Consider the following 13,400-nt stretch of genomic DNA (forward strand, 5'->3'; position numbering starts at 1 on the left):
ACGGCGCGGGCCCTGGGAGGGGCGCCCGCAGCCAGCCGCGCAGCATGCACTGGGGGGTTGGCTTTGCCTCGTCCAGGCCGTGCGTGGTGGATCTGAGCTGGAACCAGAGCGTCTCCTTCTTCGGCTGGTGGGCCGGGTCCGAGGAGCCCTTCTCCTTTTATGGGGACATCATCGCTTTCCCTTTGCAGGATTACGGTGGGATCATGGCAGGGCTGGGCTCCGATCCCTGGTGGAAGAAAACCCTTTACTTGACCGGGGGAGCTTTGCTGGCCGCAGCTGCGTATCTGCTCCACGAACTCCTGGTCATTAGGTGAGCCGGAGAGAGGGCCCCGCGCAGGGGCGCAGAGAGGGACACCTGGCCAGGGCAGGGTTGGCGCGAGAGGGGACCCGTGCCAGCCCCTCGGTCACAACGCCCAAACGCCCGAGTCCTGTCCTTCCCTTTCGCCAGAGGCAGTCCGTGGTCACCTGGCCGTGAGGGGCAGTTTGGAGTTGACAGGAGAATTAAACTGGTACTGGGAGGGAAAAACACTTGTCTCCCTATCATTCGGTGCTAAACGCAAGAATTCTCTGGGCTGTTATGGAGCATAATAGTCTGATCTTAACTGCAGTGTGTTTGCAACAATAGAATTAGGTCCTGCAGAAATACTAAGTTACATTTTTATGCAATGCCCTATTTGTTTATAGATGGTAATGCTGGGATATTAACCACTAACCTTATCTTTTACTTAAAGGTTAGTTCTCCACTGTCCGTCCCCAAGTGTCAACATCATCAAAAGGCTGAAATTGCAAAAGCTTCAGAGACCTCCGGGTCCCTGTTAGGGGTGCACAGCGGAGTGTGCAATTTTGATGCAGCCTTAACCCGGTTATGTGCTAATCTGGTATCTAAAGCTAAGCACCAGCTTCAGGTTTAAATACCATTGTTGTGCGAACAGGAGGAGATCCAGAGGACTGAACTAGCACGTGGGCCTGCATGGGAGTTGCCCCAGGCCCTAAACAGTTGCCTCTGCTGCCTGCCGCAGAATGTTTACAGGATTGACTTGGAAATACCAGAAAATGGAGGCCCCTGCTGTTGGTACATCCAGCCGGACACGAGATCTTTGTTTGAGTAGAATAATGCCATAGGCTGTCGGGACCAGTGGTTTGGCTAATTGATATGCCAGTTTACGGTTAAAATTTTCATGTGTTTGAGCCCTCTGTCACTGGGGGGAGGACCAGCAAAGAGCAGTTTTCAATAGCTCAGAATGTCCCTCTTGGCCAGTATTTTCTAAAGAGTGAGAAAATGTGTCTTCATGTCTTCTTCCCATGGGGGAATCCTACACAATAGGTTTATAAACAAAGACAGTGAGAGGTGACCTCTAACAGGCCTGCAGGGATTCCAAGAGGACACTGTAGCAGCCTAACAGGTATTTTGAATATTTTTAGTCTCCGAGAGAGTGGAAATCATTTAGGTCTGGGGAAATGTATTGTCTTCCATAATTGGGAAGTTTCATTTTAAGCTTACCATTGAATTCTCTCACTTAGCACAGTGTCTTGAATCTAGTTGAACCAAATTAGAAAAATTAAGTGAATTATTTCTCTAGATTATTTTATATATTTTCCAGTTTTAGAACTCTATTTCAAGCTAGGTTTCAAGCCATATGGAAAACGAAACCATTTGTGCAGTGCTTGAAATGGTAACCCAGTTGTTCTGAAATTCATATTCCAGTCCAAAGCCTTTGGAGGATTCCGAACCATGTGGCTTCTCACCAGTCTTCCACTTTGAGGAGGGAGTGAGGCACAGCTTTACAGGACTGAGTCTCAAACTTGCTTAAATGACCTTGCAGAAATGGGGAGGTGGGTGGGGGAGCTCAGAGTTGACCTTGGGAGCAGGCCACGCCCTGGTAGGTGTGGTCTCTGCGCCCAGAAGAGCCCCTTGCCCACTTGGACACTTATCTGAAAAAGTGTTTTTAATCCTTGGTTTATTCACTTTTGTTTCTTGACAGATGTTTACACTGAGTTGGGAAACCCTGTTGTAATGCAAATAATAACCAAATGGCTGCCTGTTTTTGAGCCCTTAATAGGTGGCTCTGCTTAGAAGTGCTTTACCTATGTGATTGCATTTAACCTTCGCAACTGCCAACTGCCTTTGAATGCTTGATCTCCATTTCTTAGATGAGGAAATTCAGGCTGAGAGAGGTTAAGGAATTCACCCAAGATCCCGTAGTAAGAGTAGTAGGATCCAGATTCAGATCTGAGAATGTGTGTCTGCGGAGCCCGCACTTCTACTACTTTCTCCTAACAAGTACCAATTCTGGAATAAGTTTTGATGGCGGAGAGGAAGCGAACTGGGGCATTGCTCAGGGAAGACAAGTCTGTGGCACAGACCTGAGTTTTTGACAACCGCTAGGGGCACAGAGGGAATAGGGGAAGAAGACCAAGGAAAATGTGGCACTGGGATTTGCAGGCTACACGATAGAGACCTTCACTTGATGGGACATCTAAGTTTCAATTGTCTGTGTAGTTTAGGCAAAACACAAAACAATCTGAAATATGTGGGATGGAAAATCCATCTTGAAATGGCCACGCTGTCTGAGTTCACTGGCAATCATATTCTTCACCACAGTACTTGGATTTCCTGCTGCGTAGACTTAACCTTAATCTATGAGTACATCTCCAGAGTGGAAAGTAAAGTTGCCAGGTAAGAATTATTTCGGAAGTTTAATTAATGAGTATAATAACCAAAGTAGGTATTTTGGATTTTACTCATATATTTCCCATCACAGTATTTTTAAAGAAATAGAGTCCCAGCCCTTTACTTTATCCTCCCCTAGTGGAGAGAGCCTTGCAAGCTCTCTTTAATTCAGTCCAGCATTTGGAAATCTGTTGTTTGTAAATTGAATGACCCAGGAATGACTTGATACCCATAGCTTGTTTGTACTTTAGGCACATGGGCTCAGCCTGCCCTAGAAAACTTAGGGGATCAGAGCAGCCCATGGGTCACGTGATCTCTATAAACTAACAGCCCATCGACCGTACACAGAGGCATGGTCATCTGTGATGTCCTTCACCATGGGCGTAGGGGTTAGTCTTGCTGCTTGACAGGTGTTCTCTTAGACAGTCCTCACTATAAGGGCACTTTATAAAATGTAGCTGTCCAGATTACCTGCTCCTCTGGTCTTAAATTACAGAGAGAGCTTCCTGACCTGGAGGGAGGGCTCTAGAGCCAGATTGGGTTCAAATTCACTCTGCCTTTAACCAACCATGTAACCTTGGACCTGAGAGTAAGCTTGGTTACTCAGTTTTCTCATCTGTGAAATGGATATAATAATAGTAGCCTTCCTCACAGAGGTGATTGCATGAGTTAACACATGTGAAATGCTTAGCCAGAGTTCGACGTTATAGTAAGCATTCAATAAAAGATGGCCATCATTAATTATTACAGACTTTCATCAGAAAGTTCCAGGCTTGCGTGGTCTGAGTCAAACCAGCTACTTTAATAAAATTAACTGAGGTATTGCCCACTTTTGTTGTAGTCGAAGTGCTTAAGAGCTTGGGAACTAGCGTTATTAACAACTTGATCTTAAATTGGTATTCCTTGGGCAAGTTATTTAACCTCTCTGAGCTTCAGTTTCCTTGTCTACTGTAAAATATAAGTATGATATAATATTCTAAATTTAAACTATAGCAATATCTGCTCTGTAGTGGTACTATCAGAATGAAATAATTTAATATGTATGATGTACACAAAGTCATTGACATATGCTGGTCACATCCATTCTTATTATGACATGGCCCAAGTTAACCATCAGAATTAGATTGTTCTGGCCAGTGGAGCAGGGGATTTTACATTTATCTCCTCTCTTTCAGTTCTTAAATTTTTTGCCTGGCTAATTTACATGAAATTACCACTCTGAGTTGAATTACTTGACTGGACAAAGTCAGTTAATTGTCAAAGCTACAGTTTGCACTTTTTAGAAACATAGTCCAAGTGGCATCTTAATTTTAGTATCTGACCTCCCAAACATTTCATCTAAGTGAAAACCTTTGTTTTATAACAAGTATTGCCAGAAGGCGGCAAATATTTTTATTCTTTTGACTGGTATTTTCAAAATTAGTCATTCTTAACTCTGTAAGTGGAAAGGGCACTCTGGTGGTAAACTTCTCCAAAAGAGTGTGCTTTACTGAATGGAGTTTCTGCAGGAGGTGGGCATCGTTGTGATGATGATATGAAGAGCTTGCCCTTGCTTGCTTGGGTAGAAGGAAGTGTGAGATTACACTAGGAACAGTGTGAAGGAACCAGAGGCTTACGGAAGGCCAAGGAGGAAGAGTGAGGTTTATCTGACTGGGAAATGGTTGGGTAGAGTGAAAGATGGGAGTTGCAAAAGGTTCCGGAATGTGGTGTATGAGTGCCACTGTGTGGAATGAGATTTTGTAGTTTAAGGGGATAAGACCATGTCTCTTTGAGAATAAAGTCCACCACTTAATGCGTGAAAGCTCACCAAATGTTTACAGAAATTATCTTATTTAGTTCTCGTGATAATTGAGGCAGAATTGGTACTGTCCTCACTTTCCAAATGAGAGAGGAGGAGAGGTCTTGGGTGACGTGGCCAATAGGAAGTAGGGCTTGCACTTGACCCCAGGTATCCATAAGTGTAATCCAGTGTTTGATTTCCTACGTGGTGGCTATTGAAGAACTCTACCAGGGAAGTCCTCACCACCCAGAAAAGTAGCCAAAGGAAAAGATAGATGTGTGGCTGAGACAGAAGAAAGGGAAAAGGCAGGGGTACTGGGATATATGCTGTGTGGTGAAAGTGGGGAACCTGTGAAGGTAGAGAGGAGGAGAGAGCACCAGAAGCCAGGTTCCTCTGCACCACGGGTGAAAGGTCAGGTGAGGGCATGGAGAGTTTGGAAGAGGGACCAGAATATACAGAGCCTCAGATTCCCTGCAGACTTGAGTCGTGGCAGAGCAAATCTGCACTGTTATTCCGAGGTCCTGTGGACGAATAGACTGTTTCATGGTACAGCCTCGTGGTCAAGAACATAGGCTCTGACTACATGCTTTAGTCCAAGTTCTGCCATTTACTAGTAATGGGACTTTGGGCAAGTTTATTCTCTGTGCCTCGGTTTCCTTATCTGCAAAACATGGATAACGGTAGTACCTACCTCAAAAGGTTATTGTGAAGATTAAATGAGATAATACCCGTGAAGCCCTCAGAACAATGCCTGATGCACAGTAAGCACAGAATATCTCTTTTTAGCCATCCAACTTGTCCCTGGCAGGTAGACATAGCCAGCTGGAGAAGAGGTGGACCTATACCAGAAAGTACACATCCTGCCCATAGGCCACAGGTACCAGAAAGAGGTTGACATGTTATTCTCCTGAGCCCTTGCAGTTATGGTAATAGCAGAGTTTGTGAGGTTCTCTTGTGTTTTGACCAAGCTTTCCCCCTCTAAGTGCTTGTTGGTGAGGTAAGCCCCTGTGACAAACAGACCTGCTTGTCCATTGAGGAGCTACGGCCCAGCAGGGGCCTCTAAGGAACTAAGGGAACTGCATGTGTAACACGTGGATTGTTCTTTTTTTTCTGTTTTGGTTTTGACAGGAAACAGCAAGAGATTGACTCCAAAGATGCTATTATTTTGCATCAGTTTGCAAGACCTAACAATGGTGTCCCCAGTTTATCTCCTTTCTGTTTGAAAATGGAAACTTATTTAAGGATGGCTGACTTACCCTATCAGGTACTTTTGTGCAAATATGTTTTATCCTCGTGGCAGCAATATTGGCTAGGGGGGGAAGTACTTAATCTCACAGGGTGGGAAGGGCTCGCTCTTGGTGCCAGAGGGGTGGGTATGAAAGCAGTGGTGCCCAGTCCTTAGTAGATACTTAGGAGATTTGATCCCAGTCTGTTGATTTTTACATCCAATTTAATGAGTGATCACAGGGGTCTGGGCTTTCCTAGTGTTCAAGGCCATGTTATTTTTTCCTGACATAGAGTATTCTTTGGTTAATAGTTTGGCCTACTGGGAACCTATAAATAAAGGTGAGCCTGACGTGGTTCTTTCCTTTAGGTTTCTATTTGTTGGAAGCATTATATTTATCTCTAATGAATCCTGGGGACAAACGTCCAGCAGGCCACCAAAGAGATATTTGTAGATTTTGTGAGAGTTTTTCCTACTGCTTCGTTGTTCTGTTTGGGTGACTTTCAGGGAAGCACTTGCTCATTTCAGCCTTAGAGAAGGAACAGAGGAATGAATGCGTTTAAAATATAAATTTTTCTCTGAGTAATGCTTGAGCTGTGTCTCACAAATTTGACAGGTTGTGTTTTCATTGTCATTCAATTATATTTTTAAAAAATATTCCCTTATGTTTTTCTTTTTCACCTAAGTTCTAGTCATAGGCATTAAAAAAAAACTTTGATTTTTGTTATTGTTTTTGAATTTTATGGTCAAAGCAGGTAGTCTTTGTGATATTAATTCCTTGGAATTCACTGACATTTTAGCCTAGTGTATGGCTACTTGTTTATAAATGTTGAAAATAGAATCATATTCCCTGGGAGTAGAGCTCTTGCTTTATCTACTTGTTTGACCGTGTTTAGTGTATTGTTTAGACCTGTTATATGTCTGTTTTTTTAAATTTAGTTTTTTAAATTAAAAAAATTATTTATTTATTTTTGGCTGCATTGGGTCTTCGTTGCTGCACGCGGGCTTCCTCTAGTTGTGGTGAGCGGGGGCTACTCTTCGTTGCAGTGTGTGGGCTTCTTATTGCGGTGGCTTCTCTTGTTGTTGAGCACGGGCTCTAGGCGTGCAGGCTTGGTAGTTGTGGCACACAGGCTTAGTTGCTCCACAGCATGTGGGACCTTCCTGAACCAGGGCTTGAACCCGTGTCCCCTGCATTGGCAGGCGGATTCTTAACCACTGTGCCACCAGGGAAGCTCCTCTCTTTATTTTTTGTCTGCCGCTTCTAGCAGTTTCTGGAAGGATTGGGTTGAAATATTCAAGTGTATTTGTTGATTTCTCTCTTTTCCTGTCATTCTGTCAGTTCTTGCTTTAGGTAAGAGTATGTATCTATTCGAGGTTATATTGTTAGGTCCACATACTATGAAAGATCACGTCTTTTACTGCTTTATTTCTTTTTCTGGTATATAATACCCATCTCTGTCCCTTATGATTTTTTTAACCTTGAATTCTATATTATCAGATATTCAGATCGATTCTCTAGCTTTCTTTTGGTTCATATTTGTTTGGGATATCTTTCTTCATCCTCTTTCTCTATTATTATTACTTTTTTTTTGTATTTGTCTCTTGTAGGCAATGTGTTAGTTATAACCAATCGGAGAGTCCTTAATTGGTGAGTTTAATCCATTTCACTTGCAATGATTATTTTATTAGGACATATTTCTAACATGTTATTTAATATTTTTCTCCTTACTATACTTTGTTTTTTATTTTATCTCATTTCCTGCTTTCTAATAGGTAAAAATGTTTTTCTTGTTATTTAAAAACAAATTCTATTTTTGTTGTTATGGCGGTTGCTCTTAAGATCCAAATTTGTGTTTATTTATCCCCACTCACTTCTTATATGGGTCAAAATCTGTGCTTTCCCTCTAATACTACAAGTCTGTTAGTAGGTTTGTGTGAACCTTGGGTCTCTTTCTTCTCAGGGCTTATCCCAGGTGTGTTGCTGTTATCTGATATTTTAATTCTGGAATTTTGGAAATCCTTTCTCTTTTTATGGTCCTTTTTTAGGCCAGAAAACTTACTAAGTTATTTGACTAGCTTTATTTCCCATGTATCTTATCCTACAGGATTTATTTATCTTTTTTATATGAGTACTTCCTTGATGAATATTTTGAATGAGCCTTTATGGGGCAAACTTGCGGTGGCTTTGCATGCCCAAGAACATCTTTATTATGCCGCACATTTGATACTTCTATGTTCAGAGTTCATTTCCTTCAGTGCTTTGAAAATATTACTCCATTGTCTTTTTGGTTTGCTGTTGCTATTGAAAAGTCTGATGTTAATCTGGATCTTTTTCTTTCGCTCTGGAAGCTTTTAGAATTCACATTGAATCTCAACATTCTTTTCTTTTTTTTTTAATCTCAGCATTCTTAAATGTCATCATAACTGGCTTGGTGTGGGTCTTCATGTATCTTATTTGGTCCTTTATAAACTCTTTTCACCTGAAGTCTTTAATCTCTTTTTGATTCTAAGAAATTATCAATGTTCTTCACGTTTCCTTTTTTTAAAAAAATTATTTTTTATTTATTTAATTAATTTATTTTTGGCTGCATGGGGTCTTTGTCGCTGCTCACGGGCTATCTCTAGTTGCAGTGAGCAGGGGCTTCTCATTGCGGTGGCTTCTCTTGTCGTGGAGCATGGGCTCTAGGTGCGCGGGCTTTAGAAGTTGTGGCATGAGGGCTCAGTCGTTGTGGCTCGCGGGCTCTAGAGCGCAGGCTCAGTAGTTGTGGCGCATGGGCTTAGTTGCTCTGCGGCATGTGGGATCTTCCTGGACCAGGGCTTGAACCCGTGTCCCCTGCATTGGCAGGTGGACTCTTAACCACTGTGCCACCAGGGAAGCCCTCCTTTTCTTTTTTGTTTGTTTGTTTCTCCTTCTTCTTTTCTATTCCTGATTATCTGGATCCTGGAATCTCTGCTATTATTTTCTGTGTTTCTGAACCTATCTCTTTATTCTTTTCTTCTTCCTTCTTGGAGAATTCGTCTTTCTGAGCTTCCATTGCATCCCTCTGTTCTCTTCTTGTATCCATCCTATTATTTATCTCATCCATTGTGTTTAACTTCTACATTTTTCTTCTTAATATTTTCCCTTGGTTTGTATTACAATCTCTTCCTTTATCCCTTGGAGGATATTTCTTATGCTAATTAAATTTTTCGGTCTGTCCCAATCATTCTGCCTCATGTTGTATATATTATCTGTTGCCCTTCTCTTACAGTAACTGTACCCCTCAGATGTCTAGTTATTTTGGTTTGAGGTCTCCTTTTACCAGGGACGTCAGCTTCCCTGCCCAGGAATTTGCACTGGGCCAAGGCTAAAGCTTAGGACACAGGTTGTGTACCTCTGAAGGAGTTTAAGAAAAGTAAGGAGGTGAGCTCCAGGCATCCCCACACCACTGTGGTTCCTCCAGTTTGCTGCCACTCCTCCAAATGGCTCCCACTGGTCAGGGGTTCACCTTAAAGCTCTTACAAAGAAGCAGCATAGGGAGGGGTGGTCTTCTTAGCAGGAGGCAGAGCAGCTGGGAGGTTGGAGGGGGAAGGTTCCTCACCCAGCCAGGGTTTTGGCGCCCTGCTAATGATATTACCCCCCAAGTCCTGCCTCCCCATGGCCTGTGCTTTCTGAGCTGGTTTCTGTACAGAAGAGGGCATGGGTGTGGCAGTGGTGCTCCTAAGGCAGTGCTGGGACAGTTGAATGACATGCTTAGCTTGGTAAGTTGTCCTCTGGGAATATGACACTGAATCTGGACTTCAGTTAGGGGGTCTGACAGGCATGAGGTGTTTGGAGAACAGAAAAAGGGTCTTTATGACGGGGAACTGGAATGCAAGGGGTCAGTCTGGACAGAGAAGCAGGGAGATTATTCAGGACTTTCTAAGCCAGCAATGGAGGAGAAAATAGCAAAAGACCAGACAAGGCTTGAATCATCTACATACATTGGATCGGATTTGAGAGATCCTTGTTCAGCTCGGCGTTGGCTGTCAGCACTTGAAGATGTGTGTCACTGAGGGACTCACGTTGAGGGAAGAGACTGCTCCCTGCGGCTGCCTGTGTCTGGGCCGTTGTCACTCCCCACCAGATCGCTGTATTTAGCCAGGACAGCTTTGGGGCAATTAGGGCCCCAAACCTGAGTTTCGTGCTCTGCAGCCTCTGGTGGCTTTCTGGATCTCCTGTGCCCCCCACCCTTGATGAAGTCCTCTTGCAGTTGGCAGCGGCTGCAGCAGCTGCCAGGCTGTGGTGCCCTTTCCTTTCTTGCCTTCAAGCCATCAAGCACTGATTGCCCCAGCCTTGTCTCTGCCAGCAGCCTAACACCTTTGGTCATGTTTCAGACCATACTGTTACGCAGTAACAACGCATATACTGCTTTTAGTTAGTATAACTGGAACAACTGGATGCATGCCTTGCTATGAAGCCTGGAGGGGCTTTCGAGAAGGGGACTGCTTACCCGCTTCCAAAATTAGTATTTCTTGTTAAGTATATTTTTTAGGAAAGGAGTGATATAGGAGTGTTTTTTCTTCTGTGAGATCTCTATGGAAAATAGATGAAGGGAGTGTTCAGCGGGGTAGGTAACCAGAAAATGGTTCTATGGCTTAGAAAGGGATGCCCTGAGCCCCCGGGGAGGGGAGCGAAGCGAGGGTTTGTGTGCATGTAGGTGGTTCCTGGGAAATGCTGGTGGGGCTCATCGCTTGGAGGATCAGTAGAGAGGTATTCTGTCATAGACCCAGGGAGCTCTACCCTCTTCCCCTTCTGTGCCCTGTACCTTTTAAAAGAAGATTAAAATGTCATCTTCCTAAGAGCACGACTTTAAGTACCGTTTTTTTTTTTTTTTTTTTTTTACTCACGGGCCCAGCCGCTCCGCAGCATGTGGGATCTTCCCGGACCAGGGCACGAACCCGTGTCCCCTGCATCGGCAGGCGGACTCTCAACCACTGCACCACCAGGGAAGCCCAAGAGCACGACTTTATATTTAAAGCTTTTTTATTTTTTAACAGAAATGAGACGGGGATAAGTATTTGATGACCATTAGTAGGAACTCACAAGGGTTTTCTTAAAAAGCTTGATGCGTTGGTTACAGTTATTATCTTTTTAAAATCAGAATATAAATATTGGTGGGTCAATTTTTAAAACTTTTCATTTTGTTATAATTATAGGTTCATAGGAAGTTGCAAAAAGTGTACAAGGAGTCCTGCAGATATGGCTAATTTTTTTCAAACTAAAAACGGATTTACCATTTCTTTGTTTCTTCCGGATTACATATAGATGACATAAGGTCCTTATAAGAATTTCAAACACTGCAGAAAAATGTAAGGGGAAAATGAAAATTGCCTGACATCCTGCTAGCAGGAGATTATCATCACTAACTCTTCCGACCATCTTTCCATACTTGTCTTTAGACATACATACATAAAGACATCGTTTGCCATAACTGGTTGTAAAAGAAGCATGTATTTGACACAGTCATTCTTTTTAAATACGAAAGAGAGAAAAGAAGGAAAATGGCTCCTTTGGAACTCTCTGCTTTGGCTCTTAGCCCTAACTTCTTTTTTTAAAAATTTATTTATTTTTTTAATTTTTAAATTTTATTTAATTAATTTTTTTATACAGCAGGTTCTTATTAGTCATCCATTTTATACACATCAGTGTATACATGTCAACCCCAATCACCCAATTCAGCACACCGCCATCCCCACCCCCCCACGGTTCTCCCTTCTTGGTGTCCATACGTTTGTTCTCCACATCTGTGTCTCAATTTCTGCCCTGCAAACCTGTTCATCTGTACCATTTTTCTAGTTTCCACATATATGCGTTAATATACGATATTTGTTTTTTTCTTTCTGACTTACTTTACTCTGTATGACAGTCTCTAGATCCATCCACGTCTCAACAAATGACCCAGTAACGTTCCTTTTTAAGGATGAGTAATATTCCATTGTATATATGTACCACATCTTCTTTATCCATTCGTTGATGGGCATTTAGATTGCTTCCATGACCTGGCTATTGTAAATAGTGCTGCAGTGAACATTGGGGTGCATGTGTCCTTTTGAATTATGGTTTTCTCAGGGTATATGCCCAGTAGTGGGATTGCTGGGTCATATGGCAGTTCTATTTTTGTTTTTTAAGGAACTTCCATACTGTTCTCCATAGTGGCTGTGTCAATTTACATTCCCACCAACAGTGCAAGAGGGTTCCCTTTTCTCCACACCCTCTCCAGCATTTGTTGTTTGTAGATTTTCTGATGATACCCATTCTAATTGGTGTGAGGTAATACCTCATAGTAGTTTTGATTTGCATTTCTCTAATAATTAGTGATGTTGAGCAGCTTTTCATGTGCTTCTTGGCCATCCGTATGTCTTCTTTGGAGAAATGTCTATTTAGGTCTTCTGCCCATGTTAGGATTGGGTTGTTTGTTCTTTTAATATTGAGCTGCATGAGCTGTTTATATATTTTGGAGATTAATCCTTTGTCTGTTGATTGGTTTGCAAATATGTTCTCCCATTCTGAGGGTTGTCTTTTCATCTTGTTTATGGTTTCCTTTGCTGTGCAAAAGCTTTGAAGTTTCATTAGGTCCCATTTGTTTATTTTTATTTCCATTACTCTAGGAGGTGGATCAAAAAAGATCTTGCTGTGGTTTATGTCAAAGAGTGTTCTTCCTATGTTTTCCTTTAAGAGTTTTATAGTGTCCCATCTTACATTTAGGTCTCTAATCCATTTTGAGTTTGTTTTTCTGTATGGTGTTAGGGAGTGTTCTAATTTCATTCTTTTACATGTAGCTGTCCAGTTTTCCCAGCACCACTTATTGAAGAGACTGTCTTTTCTCCATTGTGTATCCTTGCCTCCTTTGTCACAGATTAGTTGACCATAGGAGCGTGCATTTATCTCTGGGCTTTCTAACTTGTTCCATTGATCTATGTTTTTGTTTTTATGCCAGTACTATATTGTCTTGATTACTGTAGCTTTATAGTATAGTCTGAAGTCAGGGCGTCTGATTCCTCCAGCTCTGTTTTCTTCCCTCAAGACTGCTTTGGCTGTTCGGGGTCTTTTATGTCTCCATACAAATTTTAAGATTTTTTGTTCTAGTTCTGTAAAAAATGACCCGTGTCCCCTGCATCGGCAGGCGGACTCTCAACAACTGCGCCACCAGGGAAGCCCCTGTGCATTAAGTTTGTATCCTGAAACTTTACCAGAATCATTGATTAGCTCTAGTAGTTTTCTGGTGGCATCTTTAGGAGTCTCTATGTATAGTACCATGTCAAATGCAAACAGTGACAGTTTTACTTCTTCTTTTCCAATTTGTATTCCTTTTATTTCTTTTTCTTCTCTGATTGCCATGGCTAGGACTTCCAAAACTATGTTGAATAATAGTGGCAAGAGTGGACATCCTTGTCTTCTTCCTGAGCTTAGAGGAAATGCTTTCAGTTTTTCACCATTGAGAATGATGTTTGCTGTGGGTTTGTCATATATGGCGTTTAATATGTTGAGGTAGGTTGCCTCTATGCCCACTTTCTGGAGAGTTTTTATCATAAATGGGTGTTGAATTTTGTCAAAAACTTTTTCTGCATCTATTGAGATGATCATATGGTTTTTATTCTTCAATTTGTTAATATGGTGTATCACATTGATTTATTTGCATATATTAGAGAATCCTTGCATCCCTGGGATAAATCCCACTTGATCATGGTGTATGATCCTTTTA

The 13,400-nt window shown here is 42.2% G+C and overlaps 1 protein-coding gene across 2 annotated transcripts in view; it reads left to right on the forward strand.

The window, feature by feature from the left end:
* The window catches only part of FAXC (failed axon connections homolog, metaxin like GST domain containing), a 76,703-nt gene that overhangs the window by 4,672 nt on the left and 58,631 nt on the right, over positions 1 to 13,400 (forward strand). Inside the window, exons 2-3 of one of the 2 annotated variants that reach the window (XM_024759337.1) lie at positions 189 to 310; positions 5,580 to 5,715. In XM_024759337.1, coding sequence (XP_024615105.1) covers positions 204 to 310; positions 5,580 to 5,715 — 243 coding nt within the window. In that variant the 5' untranslated portion in view covers positions 189 to 203. Of the gene's footprint in view, positions 1 to 44; positions 311 to 5,579; positions 5,716 to 13,400 lie in introns of those variants that run through there. The other variant, XM_024759336.1, reaches the window with a different exon arrangement.

This window comes from Neophocaena asiaeorientalis, unplaced genomic scaffold (genome assembly GCF_003031525.2).
Source record: "Neophocaena asiaeorientalis asiaeorientalis breed wild unplaced genomic scaffold, Neophocaena_asiaeorientalis_V1.1 scaffold505, whole genome shotgun sequence".
Classification (NCBI taxonomy): domain Eukaryota; kingdom Metazoa; phylum Chordata; class Mammalia; order Artiodactyla; family Phocoenidae; genus Neophocaena; species Neophocaena asiaeorientalis.